This window comes from Balaenoptera borealis (genome assembly GCF_965194805.1).
Source record: "Balaenoptera borealis genome assembly, chromosome: 13".
Classification (NCBI taxonomy): domain Eukaryota; kingdom Metazoa; phylum Chordata; class Mammalia; order Artiodactyla; family Balaenopteridae; genus Balaenoptera; species Balaenoptera borealis.
Window position 1 is genome coordinate 58733897 of NC_138870.1, and position 17224 is coordinate 58751120.

The window sequence follows — 17224 nt, forward strand, 5'->3', positions numbered from 1 at the left end:
GACAAAACCAATTCAAACAAAAGCCCCCAAACCTCCAAAAACAAACAAAACATGCTACTCTTAAATATATATATATATATATATTTTCAAGGACATTTCAGAAAAGGAGACTGGATAAAGCAACCTAATTTGAGACTGTACTCAATATAAAGGCAGAATCATCTCATGGTTCCTGTATCTACTATATATTCATTTATACATTCCAGCATACTCTCAGATGGATCAAAGACAACCCAGCACAAAAACCCATTTTTATTCTGTACGGGCCAACAATGATCTCATTTAATCCTCATCTCCTTGAAGACTGGTTTAACAGCTTCTTTGCTAAGTATTAACACACCAAAGAGAACCATTCTTCAAACGTGATTTGTTCTCAGCATCCTGTGTCCAGAAGCCCAGGTACAAAACTGCATCTACTCTGAGGAATAGGAGAGACAACAGACCCCCACTAAAGCAGCCTTTTACTGCCACCTCTCAGGCTCTGCCTAGATGAAAAGCCGCATTTCTGGTTCCTACCAGAATCTGCTGTGTTTGGTAGGTGCGGGGGGAAGGATTAAGTTAGGAGTTCTGAGCCTGAATTGAAATTTTGGCTCTCCCACTAATGAGCTATGTGATCCAGGACAGGTCATAACCTCTCTGAATCTCCCATGGTTTTTTTGAGGTCCATATGAAATAATATTTATGAAAGTGCATAAACTGTAAAGTGCTAGAAAATGTAAGGTGATATTACAGAAGGTTTGAATAAATATGACAATTATTATATTATGGACCATGTGACTGTTTGCAACTTAATTTGAGGTTGACTGTCTGCTGTTTCCTTTGCTCTGCCCCCCAAGTAAACTTCTTGAGGGCAGGAACCATGACTTATTCATTTTTACCTCTTAAGACTGTTGCTGGCACATGATAGGTAATCAGTAAATGTTTCTTGAATGAATGAATAAATAAAAGGCATTTTCAAAGGAACTTTGAAAGTTCTGGTCGAGGTCAAGAGGAGCCCCATGGAAGGAAAAGTCATTTCCAATACCTGCTTCAACCACATGGTCCATCGTCGGAAACCTTTTGTACACAGCCGTGCTCACCGAGCGGAAGATGAGCAGGGACGTGAGGTTGACGTAGCGCATCAGTGTCCTCCGGAGCAGGCGCCCGTGCTCGTCACTTCCATGAACACTGCTGGAGATGAGAAACATCAGCCTGTCTGGCCAGGGCAGATTCACAAACTGGTTCCACCATCGGTTCACCACCAGAGTAACATAAAACCCTGTAGAATAACAGGAAATTGTAAAGCAATTTCTTACTGTAGACATATTGTTGATACTGATGCTTTTAGCAGAATTTTAGTTTCTTTAGGGATCGGGGTGTAAAAAATAGGTTGTTATCCATATCTGATGATTTTGCCCTCCAGAAAAAAAAATGTAATTTGTGCCTCGCAATGCTGTAGCACCCAGTAAGTGGGTATCAGAACTCAAATATTGACGGCAAAAATGGAGAGTTAGTGAAAAGAAAGCTGGATTGTCCAAGAGCAGATTGTTACCTCAAACTTGTTGGTTGTTAATTTAGCGAAAGCAGACTTGGAGGTAAACCTTATGGATGATTCTGGTTCTATTGCAAGCAGTGACTTTTCAGGCGTGCCTCTCAGCTTGGAAACACTCCCATGCAGAGTCATTGGTGTCATCCTAACGGAGACAGCTGTGTGGCTGCATTCTGCGTGTGACCTATACTTACCAAGCACAAAGGTTACTGGAATTTGTTCAGCATATCTGTCACAGTAAATTGATAATTTTTCAAAGTAACGTTTTTGGGCTCCTGTAAGTAACAATCTGGAGCAAAAATAAAATGCACAGCCCTTTATGATATTATACTTCTGCACCTGCTTTGCAAGTGACATTCAGTGCAAACAATTAAGCGAAAATAACCTCAGTTTTTTTTTTAAGGAGCAATAGCTTTTTCTTTTCTACCTAAGCTGATGTATCTCAAAACCTTTTTAACTGCTGAATGTTTTAAGTACTAACGTTTTTAGTACATAAATGTTGTTGGTCATTACACAGAGGGATATAGTAACCATTTTAGTTTTAAATACTTCATATTTTAAAATTTTTATATGATTAATGCATTGGATTTAGAGCAAAATACTTCATAAAAGAGTCCATTTTCCAATTATTCATCATATGTACTTTAAAAAAGAGTACCTTAAGTGGATTACACTTATTAAGTAATTATTGAATAATAACCCTGGATTCGACATCCTGATCTTACTTTTCATGAATATGCTACTTAGTACATTCTTGATTATACATGTTATACTTCAAAGGATGTTATAACTGTTTATTTTAAGCCTACAGTTATTTAAGGGACTTCCCTGGCGGTCCAGTGGTTGAGATTTTGCCTTGTAATGCATGGGGTATGGGCTCGATCCCTGGTCAGGGAGCTAAGATCCCACATGCCTTGGGGCCAAAACACCAAAACATAAAACAGAAGCAATATTGTAACAAATTCAATAAAGACTTTAAAAATGGCCCACATCAAAAAAAAAAAAAATCTTTAAAAAAATTTTCAAAATAAAAAAATTAAAAATATACATTTAAAATATAAAACAACACAGATTTAACAATTAGTAGTGAAATTTTTATAATTATGTTTGGTGGGTTTTTATTTCTATAGTATAAATATAAAAATTTATATTATGGATCTGACACAAACCCATTTTCTGGTATTGTTAAACATAAATCCATTTAATGAAGCTATTATTGGTATTTATGTTGCAAGGAGGAGATTCAGAATCAGAAGAACTATCTCAAGGCAGGCTAATAATAATGATCAAAATCCAGAAAGAAAACACAGATGAATTTGAATAAATGAATGAATGCAGCTTTTCCAAGGGAGGAAGGAATCCCTTGGAAACACTCATCATAGCATGGGTCAGAGGCCTATTTGGGTCAGTAGAGCTTTGAAGAAGGACGCAGAGGGATAATGAGGTGACAGTGAGCCACCGATCAGACTGCAGATGAAGACCTGGGAGCTGGTGCTGACCAAGGAGGTGTGTGGGTGCAGGGTGGGCTTGGAGTTCCTGCCTCAGCTTGGAAGAGGTGTCAGAAATTCTGAAATCAAGAAAAGCTGACAAGAGAGGCATCACCTGGTGGACAGGCCTATCAAGGTCATGCTGATGACAAGTCACAGCCAGAATGGTTTCTGGTACTCAAATAAAAATGATCAGAGAGAATTTAGATGCAGAGAGCACAGACCGTAGGGTTTAACAGAGCCAGGTTTGAATCCCAGATCTGCCACTTACAGATTTGGATTTGGAGCATATTTTTAAATCTCTCTGAGTCTCAGTTTTCTCATTTGTAAATGGGGATAATTAATACCTATTGATATGTATCAGGAATGTTATGAGGATTAAAGAATATATGATATATAAAACCACGTAGCATATGGTGTCACACTTAATCAATAATAAAGTGGTTGTTACTATTAATAATTGGCCAAAGGAAAAAATATTTAGCTGATAGACACATAGAAATTTTACTAGCTAGAAAGTACCACAACGAGTATTTTGTCAAATCCATCCCAAAATAAAAAGAGATATAATCAAACTAGTGAATTCTGGTTCTGTCTTATGATTTTTTTGCTAGGTATAACTATTTGCTTATAACAGGATTAAAAAACTTAGCATCATTAGTAGACATGAGAATGAAACTATGTCTGTATTTGTCTACAGGTATGTCTGACTTTCTCGACAGATTCAACCTGTATTTCTTGGTAGAGCTTTGATCAACATATAAGGGTCTATTTTAACAAACTTTTACATTTGAACTTTAAAAAATGAAAATGGCTTGAACTAATGATTATTGTTATAAATGTAAGCACTCTTTGGTCTTTAGAAAACATATGTGCGTACAATTTTGTGGGGTATAAATAAGATATTGGAGTCAAAGTTAAGGCCCCATGGAGCATTTCTGGCTACAATGCAACTGTTCTAAGAGCTATTCTATTCTAAGAGGCAGTAGCAGCCATAAATTCACGTTAGTAAAAATAAACTAATGAGACAATTATCCTGAAACGTCATGTGTCTTCCACCATTTCATATTCTGAAGGAGTAGGTGACACATAAATAAATCATCAAAATAATACCGTATTTAGAAGACAAATCTGAAAAATTATTAGAGGTTTTTAATAAAACTTTCCTTGTAAAGATATTTTGCCAAAATGTATACCAATATATACATTTGTTTGGAACTGTAGTTTTGATATGTAGCAAAGTAACTCTTCCTATTCTACTTTTGGTCATTATCAGCTAGCCAAATTAACGTCCCTCTTCTTCACATGGTGTCCTGTCGCTGCAAGGAAGAATGTAGGTGAAAACAATGATTCACAAATTTGTCCATTGTATGCAGAAGAAAAAGAACAAACTGATGAACACAGAAAAGGTGGAAATACAGCCTCAAAAACCTTTAGCTTTTCTATTTTAAGTTTTAACTTTCCCCAGAGAAGAAATGTATGCAATCAATATTAATTTAAAAAACTAATAAAGCGTCCCTTTTATAATACTGATAAAATTTTATTAAGATTATAATTTTTAGTTATAAAAGTATTTCTTGGACATGATGTTGCTCAAATTTCCTGTCAATCTGACAGGCAAAGGTTGTGAGGTTATAAAGAATAAACATCTTTTATGAATATAATGTGCTCTGAACTCAGAAGATATAAAGAAAATAAATTAGTTTTCAGGCCTTTTCTTTAATTGAGATATTGGTAAGGTTGGGGGCACCAACTTGGATAAGATTTCGTCATTCCAGGAAAGAAGAAGGAAAGTTGCCTGATACACACTATTCACGAACATGTTAATTATGTAGGTAGTCGCTGCAAGCTGTCAAATCAGAAACTCAAACTATGAATAACATAGTTCAGAGAAGCACAAATAATTATTTGTCTGTGGACTTTGCCATTCAAAATCATCACTTAGTGAGGTTCTAGGTATAAATCTTTCATTTTGTGCCTATAGCAAAATTCTTGAAGCACAACTAATACCTCATCATGACCAATTAAAGTGGGGCTGGAATGAGAGCCACCTGAACATGACGGTTAGAGTCTATTTAACATCCTAAAAATGGTTAGGTGTGGATTAAAATACCCAGTCCTGGGGAGAAGTAGGTAACAGAGGATCATGCAAAGGAGGAGGTTACATAATGCAAAAGTCAGCGGCAGCCAAAGGGCTTGGATTTTTGAGACTGTATTCATATATGCTATCTAATGGCCATTTAAGGACACATGCAAAGGAAAGTACCTGTACATAAAACTTATTGCTGTGTAAAGTACAGCAAAAACAATAAATTCCCTGTATAGTAGTTTGTAGATGCTGCCTCTCCACTTGAGGAGTAACCTATGAAATCCAAAAAAAGTCGCATTTGCTACTTTACTGGAGTAAGTGACAGTCATCTTGGATAGTTTTTCTTTTTTTTCTAGAAGAGCAAGAAGACAACACACAGGTAAAAACAATGTTTAAGACAGAGCGTAAATCTGTATCTCAAAAGAAACCCTAACCAGCAACCAGTCAACCATCTCTACTTTTTGCCTTTCTCAGCTTGAACAATTTGGAATTTGGAGATAACCACCAACTCAGTGCTAAATCTTTTAGTAGAAAAGGGGAAGAAAGGAGTGTCTGGAAAAAGAAATATTAGAAATCTTAAGCTTGCCTTCATTTCTAAATATTTTGAGATTATATAGCCATTACTTAATAAATATTTGAATGACTAAACGAGATATATGAGATATGGTGTATTATGGTCTATCATATATTTTCTGAATCCATGGGAAGATTTAAGGTATTGATATGCTATATTAATTGACCTTTCCAAAAGCAGTGGTCAAACTTATTGTTTGGGGCTTAATTTGCTAAAATGTGTAAGGAGGTATTTATTTCACCCTTAAATTTCCTAAAAGAAAGTTATGGCTCTCTTAGAAATCAGGAGAAGCCAGCCCCTTGCAGGAATTTAATTGATGGGTTACTTTTGGTTGTTTTAATTTAATTGTCTCTCTAGTGGAGCTCTGAGTACATAGTTAGCACTCTGTGCACTTCACAAGGCAGACAAAACGTCGGGCCACAGTGATACTAAGTAAGGTGCATTTTCCCATTGAAAAGTCCCACATAAAATGCTTAGGGATGGAACACCTTCTGTTGGGAGCTGAAAAAATGAGGCCATTATTTACGACTCTTTCCACCTGGACTGTTCCATGGATGTGAGTGGGATGAGAACTGGGCCCCAAAGCCTAGTTTTCAGTGGATTCTCTGGAATTCCACTGCTCTTCACCAAGACACTAAACATTCAGGTTTTGAGAAGATGCCCCAAAGCTAATCTTTGTTTGAAAATCCTGCTCCACAGCTTTCTAACACAAAGCATACACAGAGAAAACGAAATTTCTTTGAAACCTTTTGCTTTCAAAAGGATCTATGAGGAGTCTTATAGAGCTACTTAGACTGAAATGATCGAGTTTTTAGGTAGAACTGTACTAGACATAAGTAATAAATCCTATAGCAGATTTCTTATACAAAGTAGCCTACAGCACACATTTTATCATAAACAAGGACATTTTCTGTCTTTATTCAGAGGTAGAGAAAAAATCCAATTCTCATTTGCCTAGTTTCCCTAAAAAAAAAATGAAACTCTGGAACTATATTCTGGAGCGGTATTTTTTTTTTTCTAATCACCAACCTAAGGCTTCAACTACTGATTTTAACAAAGAAACCAGAGCTTTTTTTGGCAAAAGTAAGTATCATTACGAAAGGTTGGGACTCAGGCCACAAAAGCAGTTTCATTTTTCCATCTTCACTTTGTCTCTTTGTCTAATGTGGATACAGCCAAAATTGGGAGAGGAGCATAATAAATTAAGCCCATTTCATAATTTGTTCTCACGGGCACTGGACTTTTGAATAACAGTCCTTAAATAACTCTCTTTCCTTTAACACTTCACCCTTCTGTTACAGCTCTGTCAGAAAAACCAAGATCACATCGAGTAGAGGTCAGAGGTAAAATGCATAGGTATACTCTGTGTACTAACCTATTTGTTTGGTTTGGAGTCTCCGACAGGAAAGACAATCTCCAGGCTCCCCCTGCAGAGGTGCCTTCGGGTCGGTGTTGTACTCTCAACTCACCCTTCACTCATGCGGAGTCTGGAGAGCTGTTTATGCCAATTTGTCCACTGGTGACAGTGATAGCCGGGAACAAACAGGAGCAACAGCTGCTGATGTGGCTTTTTTCTAATCTATAATTATAACTCCACCTGTCGCCCAAAGCACCACTTTGAATGAGAAGTCGGAGGTAACGTGAAGGAGCTTGGGTCACCTAAGTCTGTTGTTTTCATTTTGACTCTACCCTGGGATCAAGGAAAAAAGAGTCATTTGCCCCTAAAGTGCTCTGAAGAGGCTCCACCAGCCAAAAGAAGGGAATTAGGACAGCCTGTGTGTGCTTAAAACGAGAATAAATTCTTGTGAAGCCTTAAACTGGGGCAGACAAGAACATAAACAGGATTTTCACTCATTTGAGAGGTACTGAGAATGCTCTTCCATTAAAACCAACAAGCATGAGAAAAAACCCAGGCGCAATTGGAAAGGACACAGAGAAAGGATCATTGAAGAGTCTTAAGGCCAGGAGAGTGCCATTGTAGTGCTGACCACGAGGGACTCACATTTCTCAGTTTCTGCCTCATTGGCTCCTTATTAACCAAGATGGTTGAGAAGTTAGAGGCCTGCAATGTGAGTCACCAGAGAGTCTAGAATGGGCTTTCTGCTGAGATGGAAGTAGGCTCTGTGCAACAGTCCCAGAAGACTTGCACAAGAAGAGTTTGAGACAACAGAAAATAATCCTAAGCGATTGTGCAGGGGGTTTCCATTGAAAGTGATTTTTGCTGGATTTGGAGGATGTAAAGTTGTAAGCATTGAATCTTTGAAGGAGATTCATCCATCTGAAGATGGCAGAGGAGTAAGACATGGAGATCACTTTCCTCCCCACAAATACATCAAAAATACATCTACACTCCTACAGAACACCTACTGAACACTGGCAGAAGACCTCAGACTTCCCAAAAGGCAGGAAACTCCCCACGTACCTGGCCGAGTGGCTGACAGGGTCTTGGTGCTCCAGCCAGGTGTCAGGCCTGAGCCTCTGAGGTGGGAGAGCCGCCTTCAGGACATTGGTCCACCAGAGACCTCCTGGCTCCACGTAATATCAAACGGCAAGAGGTCTCCCAGAGATCTCCATCTCAACACTAAGACCCAGCTCCACTCAATGACCAGCAAGCCCCAGTGCTGGACACCCCATGCCAAACAACTAGCAAGACAGGAACACAACACCAGCCATTAGCAGAGAGGCTGCTAAAATCATACTAAGTTCACAGACACCCCACAACACACCACTAGACGTGGTCCTGCCCACCAGAAAGACAAGATCCAGCCTCATCCATCAGAACACAGGCACCAGTCCTCTCCAACAGGAAGCCTACACAACCCACTGAACCAACCTTACCCACTGGGGGCAGACACCAAAAAAAATGGGAAGTACGAACCTGCAGCCTGTGAAAAGGAGACCCCAAACACAGTAAGTTAAGCAAAATGAGAAGGCAGAGAAATATGCAGCAGATGAAGGAGAAAGGTAAAAACCCACCAGACTAAACAAATGAAGAGGAAATAGACAGTCTACCTGAAAAAGAATTCAGAGTAATGATAGTAAAGATGATCCAAAATCTTGGAAATAGAATGGAGAAAATACAAGAAACATTTAACAAGGACCTAGAAGAACTAAAGAGCAAACAGTGATGAACAACACAGTAAATGAAATTTAAAAATTCTCTAGAAGGAATCAATAGCAGAATAACTGAGGCAGAATAAAAGATAAGTGACCTGGAAGATAAAATAGTGGAAATAACTACCACAGAGCAGAACAAAGAAAAAAGAATGAAAAGAATTGAGGACAGTCTCAGAGACCTCTGGGACAACATTAAATGCACTAACATTCATAGGGGTCCCAGAAGAAAAAGAGGAAAAGAAAGGGACTGAGAAAATATTTGAAGAGATTATAGTTGAAAACTTCCCTAATATGGGAAAGGAAATAGTCAATCAAGTCCAGGTCTTCCAAAATATAACAGAGGGAGGAACACTCCCAAACTCATTCTACAAGGCTACCATCGCCCTGATACCAAAACCAGACAAAGGTGTCACAAAAAAAGAAAACTACAAGCCAATGTCACTGATGAACATAGATGCAAAAATCCTCAACAAAATACTAGCAAACAGAATCCAACAGCACAATAAAAGGATCATACACCATGATCAAGCAGGGTTTATCCCAGGAATGCAAGGATTCTTTAATATATGCAAATCAGTCAATGTGATACACCATATTAACAAACTGAAGGAGAAAAACCATATGATCATCTCAATAGATGCAGAAAAAGCTTTGGACAAAATTCAACACCGATTTATGATTTAAAACCCTCCAGAAAAGAGGCATAGAGGGAACTTACCTCAACATAATAAAGGCCATATATGACAAACCCACAGCCAACATTGTCCTCAATGGTGAAAAACTGAAACCATTTCCACTAAGATCAGGAACAAGACAAGGTTGCCCAGTCTCACCACTATTATTCAACATAGTTTTGGAAGCTTTAGCCACAGCAGTCAGAGAAGAAAAAGAAATAAAAGGAATCCAAATTGGAAAAGAAGACGTAAAACTGTCACTCTTTGCAGATGACATGATATTATACATAGAGCATCCTAAAGATGCTGCCAGAAAACTACTAGACGTAATCAATGAATTTGGTAAAGTAGCAGGATACAAAATTAATGCACAGAACTCTCTTGCATTCCTATACACTAATGATGAAGAATCTGAAAGAGAAATTAAGGAAACACTCCCATTTACCACTGCAACAAAAAGAATAAAACACCTAGGAATAAACCTACCTAAGGAGACAAAAGACCTGTATGCAGAAAACTATAAGACACTGATGAAAGAAATTGAAGACGATACAAACAAATGGAGAGATATACCATGTTCTTGGATGGGAAGAATCAACACTGTGAAAATGACTCTACTACCCAAAGCAATCTACAGATTCAATGGAATCCCTATCAAACTACCCCTGGCCTTTTTCACAGAACTAGAACAAAAAATTTCACAATTTGTATGGAAACACAAAAGACCCCAAATAGCCAAAGCAATCTTGAGAAAGAAAAACGGAGCTGGAGGAATCAGGCTCCTGGACTTCAGGCTATACTACAAATCTGCAGTAATCAAGACGGTATGGTACTGGCACAAAAACAGAAATATAGATCAATGGAACAGGACAGAAAGCCCAGAGATAAACCCACGCACATATGGTCACCTTATCTTTGATAGAGGAGGCAAGAATATACAGTGGAGAAAAGACAACCTCTTCAATAAGTTGTGCTGGGAAAACTGGACAGGTACATGTAAAAGTATGAAATTAGAACACTCCCTAACACCATCCATGAAAATAAACTCAAAATGGATTAAAGACCTAAATGTAAGGCCAGACACTATCAAACTCTTAGAGGAAAACATAGGCAGAGCACTCTATGACATACATCACAGCAAGATCCTTTTTGGCCCACCTCCTAGAGAAATGGAAATAAAAACAAAAATAAACAAATGGGACCTAATGAAACTTAAAAGCTTTTGCACAGCAAAGGAAACCATAAACAAGACGAAAAGACAACCCTCAGAATGGGAAATAATATTTGCAAATGAAGCAACTGACAAAGGATTAATCTCCAAAATATACAAGCAGTACATGCAGCTCAATATCAAAAAAACAAACAACCCAATAAAAAAATGGGCAGAAGACCTAAACAGACATTTCTTCAAAGAAGATATACATATTGCCAACAAACACATGAAAGGATGCTCGACATCAGTAATCATTAGAGAAATGCAAATCAAAACTACAATGAGGTATCACCTCACACCGGTCAGAATGGCCATCATCAAAAAGTCTACAAACAATAAATGCTGGAGAGGGTCTGGAGAAAAGGGAACCCTCTTGCACTGTTGGTGGGAATGTATACTGATACAGCCACTATGGAGAACAGTATGGAGGTTCCTTAAAAAACTAAAAACAGAACTACCATATGAGCCAGCAATCCCACTACTGGGCATATACCCTGAGAAAACCATAATTCAAAAAGAGTCATGTACCACAATGTTCATTGCAGCACTATTCACAATAGCCAGGACATGGAAGCAGCCTAAGTGTCCATCGACAGATGAATGGATAAAGAAGATGTGGCACATATATACAATGGAATATTACTCAGTCATAAAAAGAAAAAAAATTGACTTATTTGTGGTGAGGTGGATGGAGTTAGAGTCTGTCATACAGAGTGAAGTAAGTCAGAAAGAGAAAAACAAATACAATATGCTAACACATATATATGGAATCTAAAAAAAAAAAAAAATGTTCTGAAGAACCTAGGAACCGGACAGGAATAAAGATGCAGACATAGCGAATGGACTTGGGGACACAGGGACGGGGAAGGGTAAGCTGGGATGAAGTGAGAGAGTGGTAAGGACATATATACACTACCAAATGTAAAATAGATAGCTAGTGGAAGCACCTAGAGGCGTGGGATAGGGATGGTGGGAGGGAGATGCAAGAGGGAGGGGATATGGGGATATACGTATATGTATAGCTGATTCACTTTGTGATACAGCAGAAACTAACACACCATTGTAAAGCAATTATACTCCAATAAATATGTTAAAAAACAACAACAAGCATGTATGTTTGATTGTGGTGTGCGTGTGTGTGCTTGCGTGTATGTGAAGAAGAGCATAGACAATTACTGCATGTGATGGCATACAGTAGTGGAAACTGATAACACACTGATTCATTACATGTGTCATCCTTCCATGGTCAGCTAGAAACATGCTTTAATTATTCAAAAGGTTTTCTCTTAGGTTTATTGTGCTTCCATACTTTCCTCCTTGAAAGAGAGAGCTCATCAGCATTCTTTAAATAATGCAGTGAATTATTTCGGGGTCAGTTCCCGGAAGATTTCCAGCCTTCTGAAGTAACGTGTGCACCATGTGTTGTGCCTTAAGCTTAAATAAAATGACTATTAAAAAACATGCATTTTTGTGGAGAAAGCTGTAAGAAAAAAGATGCTTATTGTAAAATTGAAAGTAAATACATTTGCAATTTTTTCTACAGTATTCTTAAGTTTTATATGCACTTGACTGGTTTCTTTATCAAACTATAAGTACCTTAGAGCAAAAATAGAGTTGTCGGTGTCTGATTTCTTGCCCCTATCCCTGTGCATAGCTCCAGCACAGAGCCCTGTGCATACTGGATATTGAATATCTATTTCTCGTCTGATTATCACCTTGTCACTATGATACTTCTGTTAGTACATTTGGGGGAGTTTGTGAACATTTTAAAAGCGTATCTACACTGCTGCACGTTTTATATTTGGGTTGCCATGAGAAGTGGCTGGATAGACCCAATGTTGCATTTAGATAGGTTTGCAAGGCTGATCAATGCTGTAGAGTTTGAGCAAATCTAAACCCAAGTGCTTATGAAATAGAAATGTTGGAGCTATTAAAAAATAATCTTGCTCTTGGGTGTCTTACTGGATGTGTGGTGGCCCTGAAACGTGGCATGATTCCCGGCAGTTATGACTGCATACCCGGGGGAATCGGCTTCCTCTATGGGGCTCCGTTGGCCGGTCCCACTTTTAAGCAGGGTTAATTACATTCATCTTTCCCATCGGACAGTTTTGAGAAATGACTAAGTAATAGTTGAATTAGCATTCTAAAATGCAAATTAGTCAATAATGATTGGATTGAATGAACAAACTCCCATTGCTGAGCTCTGAGTCTGGTGGCTATTTCTAATAGGTACTGAGATGCCATTCAGAAATTAATTCATTAGAGGGGACAAGCCACTACAGCCAATTTCAAGTATCCGACAAATACCAAATTTCAAAGTTAACTGTTCATATGAATTTTTGAAGAAAACTTTAGTTTCTTGTTTAAAACAGACATCTTTTTTTTTTCCAGATTCTAAAGGTAACGTGTATTAAAAACTAAAATGTAAAACAACATATAAAGAACAGAGTGGTATTCTATCATGCCACCCTAGAGAGGTGATACTCATTTAGCATAAAGTTCATCTTTTTAGGCTTTTGTAGAAGATATTTTAAAACCTATAATTAATAGCAAACAATATAAGAGACACTTACGCAATGTCAGGGCTCTATGACATAACTATACCAGCCATATTTTCTTTTGAAAGCAAGCATCAAGTTTGGCAATCCTGACCACTATGATTTTCAACAGCCCTGCTAAACACGTTTGTCTTTGATTCCAGTAAACCTCCAGTGACAGGACAATTCATAAAAAAGAGTAACTGATCATTTCTAAGTGATGGAAATGCTGATATTCGTCCATAGATGTCAAGATAAATCACCCTTTGTTCCTTAAGGGAACAAAAAGCAAGTTTAGGTAGGCAACACCACTTCCTAAAGGAGAGCCAGCTATTCATTTCCATTGATGTGAAAAATCTTTTGCCAAATTTCTCTTGAGCACTTGGTTGAACATAGTCATGTGTATGTGAAACTTTGCATTCAAATAGTAACCAAATGCTAGAAATTGTTTTATTTTGGAGGTTTTGATTCTGACTCTAAGACTTTTGGACATTATTAAATGGGGAATAAGAAATCAGTAAACATTTTTGAACAGGAAAAGGGCTTGACAAAAATCTGTGTTGCAGAAAGGTGAGTCTATGAGATGGGAATGTGCTGGATTTGAGTGGGTGGGGATTATAGGAAGGGAATCAGTTTGAAGGTTATTATGGTTGTTCTGGTATGAACTGGGGTGGTTGGCAAGTGGAATGCAGAAGAAGGATAGTATGAGAGAGCCCAGAGGCAAACTGGAGAAGAAGGAAAGGAGGGAGATGGGGGGAGGGAGAGGAGGAGGAAGAAAGAGAAGTCTGATATGACTCTTGCTTTGTCCTTTGAGCCCGTTTGCACATGAAGAGCAAAACCTACAGAATATGATTTCAGATTTGTTCAGGTGACACGGTTCTTTGCAGGGCACCATGTAATTTTGATGTGTTTTGTTTGATCTTGCAAATAAGAACATTTTTATCAGCAAAAATGGATGCAAACTAAAATCACAAGTAGGAGCTCATGTGTCTATAAAAATCAAGTTGAATTGAGTATGATTGGCTGAGCCTCAGTTTTTCTGCTATTGCTTCTGATACTTATTCACTTTGCTATGTGCTGGATCTGTCTGGAAAAAGACAGTGGTTAGTGCTAAAGATTCAAGAAAAATTCATAGAGTAAGCTTTCAATTGAGAACATTCATTCATCAATTTTTTTCAACAGCAGAACATCTTGGTTCAGTTGGCTTGAGAATCATTCACGGTGATTTTTTTTTCCCTAAAGCTAAATTTTTATTGGCTTAGTGGAACTGTGAGCTTCTTGAGAACTTGCGCCTTACTCTTTCTTATTTTTTTCCTATTTACTGGATACCATGATGGATGCAATAGCTGCATAACAAGCAGCTGATTGGGATAAATCATGTGTCAATCTAGGTGTGGAGGTTTCTGATACACGTTCTTGGAGACAGAACTCTGCCAAAAAATCAAACTAAAGTGGGTTTGATTTGTTTCTCTTTTTCAATTAATTTTTTTCCTCTTTAATTTCAGGGAAGAAACAGTGAACTCCTAAGACTAGAAAGACTATTGAGTTTTATTACAGATGAAGATCTAAACTCATGAGACTGGTTATTTTAGGAGTCATCATTACTTTCCTTACACAGAGTAATTGCCAACTCAACAAAACAGAAATGCATTAGTTCACATTCTGAAGGTTATCTTTTCCTAATGGAAGGTACAGAAACTGTTCTATTTTAGGGATGAAAGCCTAGACTCTAGAGAATTGTTACTACAGAGCTTAAAGTGTATCCTGTACTTTATAATCAATGATATTTCTCAAATGGATGGTACCGCTTAGCTCAGGCACATTCCAGATGGATAAAGAAAAAATTGCAACATAAGACCAATTAAAAATCAGTTTAATTTCATAAGAAAAGGCATGCAAATCCAAGTATATTGTTTATTCCAAACAGCTGTGAAATTCTGTTACTTTGCCACCATAATGGTGGAAGATGGCCATTCTGGAAATTATATTACTGTGTAAGTAAAGGGAAGATATAGAGAAATGGGGAAAAAACTATGCATAAATGCTTGAACAGTTATAAAGCACCTTTGCTTGTGTGATAAAATGCATGTGAAACTGAAAAACAATTGTTGGTTCTGGTTCTCCAATGTGGCAGATTGTACGTTCTGAAGACATTTTTAGTTTCTTAACACATACTAGCTCCTTAATAATGTTACTGCTGGAAAAGGTCGTAGGTTTGGAGTAAGAGAGTGAAGGAGAAACTCAGCTTTTGCTCCACATAATTTTGTATTGTTAGAGCAACATCCATGTTTTCATATTTAATCATATGCAATAAAAAATCTTATGTGATGCCACTTCCAAATTTATACCTCCAGCCCAGATTTTCACCCAGCTCCAGACCTATTCTTGATATTCTCCTAAACATCTTAAGCCCAACATGCCCAAAGCTGACCTCCTCATTTTTTCCCTAAAACACGCTCCTACCGCCACCTTTTATCTCAACTGGTGAAGATTCCTTCCTTGCAAAAGGTCAAAAGCCTTGGAGTCGTCCTCAGCGCCTCCCTTTCTTCATACCACAGTCCTCTCTTTCAGTAAATCCAGTTGGCTCCACCTTCCAAAACTACTCAGAATCTGTCACCTCACTCTCTCCTCTCACATCCCTGTCTCCACTCCTCCCACCTCATCAGGGCTGCAGTCATCCTTCTCCCACCTTATTCTAGCAGGAGATCTCCTCGCCTCTCTATTTGCCCCCTTCAGTCTCTTCTGACAAAACGGTGGAGTGAAAGGCAAGTCAGGTGAATCATGTCACACCTCTGCTAAAACCCCTCCCTGGTTCCCTCCTTCTCTCAACTTAAAGCCCGAGTTCTTAAACAGTCCAAGGTCTGTCACGACTTGCTCCCATTTGCTCTCTGATCTCGTTTCCTATTACTCTCACCTCTCCTGTGGACCCTCTCCAGCCACACTTGCCTCCTCTCCTTCCTTGAACGCACCAGGCATGGTCCCGCCTGAAAGCCTTAGTCACGGCTGGTCTTCCTCCAGGTATCTGAGGGAATGGCTCACGCACCTCTTCCAAGTCTTTAGTCAAACATCTTCTCAGGGAGCTGATCTCCCTACTGAAAGCTGCATCCTGGCCCTGCACACCTCCCTCCCCTTGGCACTCCTGGTCCCCCTTCTTACCCTGCTCGACTTTTCCTTTTTATCCACACCACTTACCTCCCTTGACTATACCGTATAATTCACACATTTATTGTGTTTATTGTCTATCTATCCCTACTAAACCAAAGGTTTCATGAGAGCATGAAGCTGTTTTATTTACTGATGAAAACAAAGTGCCACCAGTAGTCCTAGTTCAATTCATATTTATTGAATGAATAAATTTAAAAAGAGGCTAGGCAGTATTCCACTTTTTCTCGCAATTGTAAATGTCATGAGGACAGATTCCATGACTATTTAAAAAAATTTTTTAATTGAAGTATAGTTAATTTACAATGTTGTGTCAGTTATACATATATATATAAAATTCTCCAGTATGGTTTATTACAGGATATTGAATATAGTTCCCTGTGCTATAGAGTAGGACCTTATTGTTTAACTATTTTATATATAGTAGTTTGTATCTGCTAATTCCAAACTCCTAATTTATCCCTTTCCCCCTTGGGGAACCATAAGTTTGTTTTCTATGTCTGTGAGTCTGTTTCTGTTTTGTAAATAAGTTCATTTGTATCATATTTTAGATTACACATATAAGTGATATCATATGATATTTGTCTTTCTCTTTCTGACTTACTTCACTTAATATGATAATCTCTAGGTCCATCCATGTTGCTGCAGATGGCATTATTTCATTCTTTTTTTTTAAACATCTTTATTGGAGTATAATTGCTTTATAGTGTTATGTTAGTTTCTGCTGTATAACAAAGTGAATCAGCAATAGGTATACATATATCCCCATATCCCCTCCATCTTGCTTCTCCCTCCCACCCTCCCTATCCCACCCCTCTAGGTGGTCACAAAGCACTGAGCTGA

At 38.1% G+C, this 17224-nt stretch overlaps 1 protein-coding gene across 15 annotated transcripts in view; it reads right to left on the minus strand.

Moving 5' to 3' along the window:
* Positions 1-16709, minus strand: part of BEST3 (bestrophin 3) — an 82299-nt gene extending 65590 nt beyond the window's left edge. For 9 of the 15 annotated variants that reach the window (XR_014233562.1, XM_082351624.1, XM_082351622.1 and 6 more), the window contains exons 1-4: positions 7054-16709; positions 5282-5456; positions 1723-1817; positions 1025-1258 (exon numbers count right to left, since the gene is read on the minus strand). Coding sequence is in view for 14 of the 15 variants with exons in the window: in XM_082351624.1 (XP_082207750.1) it covers positions 1025-1258; positions 1723-1817; positions 5282-5433 (481 nt within the window). In the remaining variant the exon portion in view is untranslated. Of the gene's footprint in view, positions 1-1024; positions 1259-1531; positions 4335-5281; positions 5457-7053 lie in introns of those variants that run through there. The other 6 variants (XM_082351623.1, XM_082351615.1, XM_082351626.1 and 3 more) reach the window with 6 other exon arrangements.
* Positions 16710-17224: the final 515 nt, after the last annotated feature.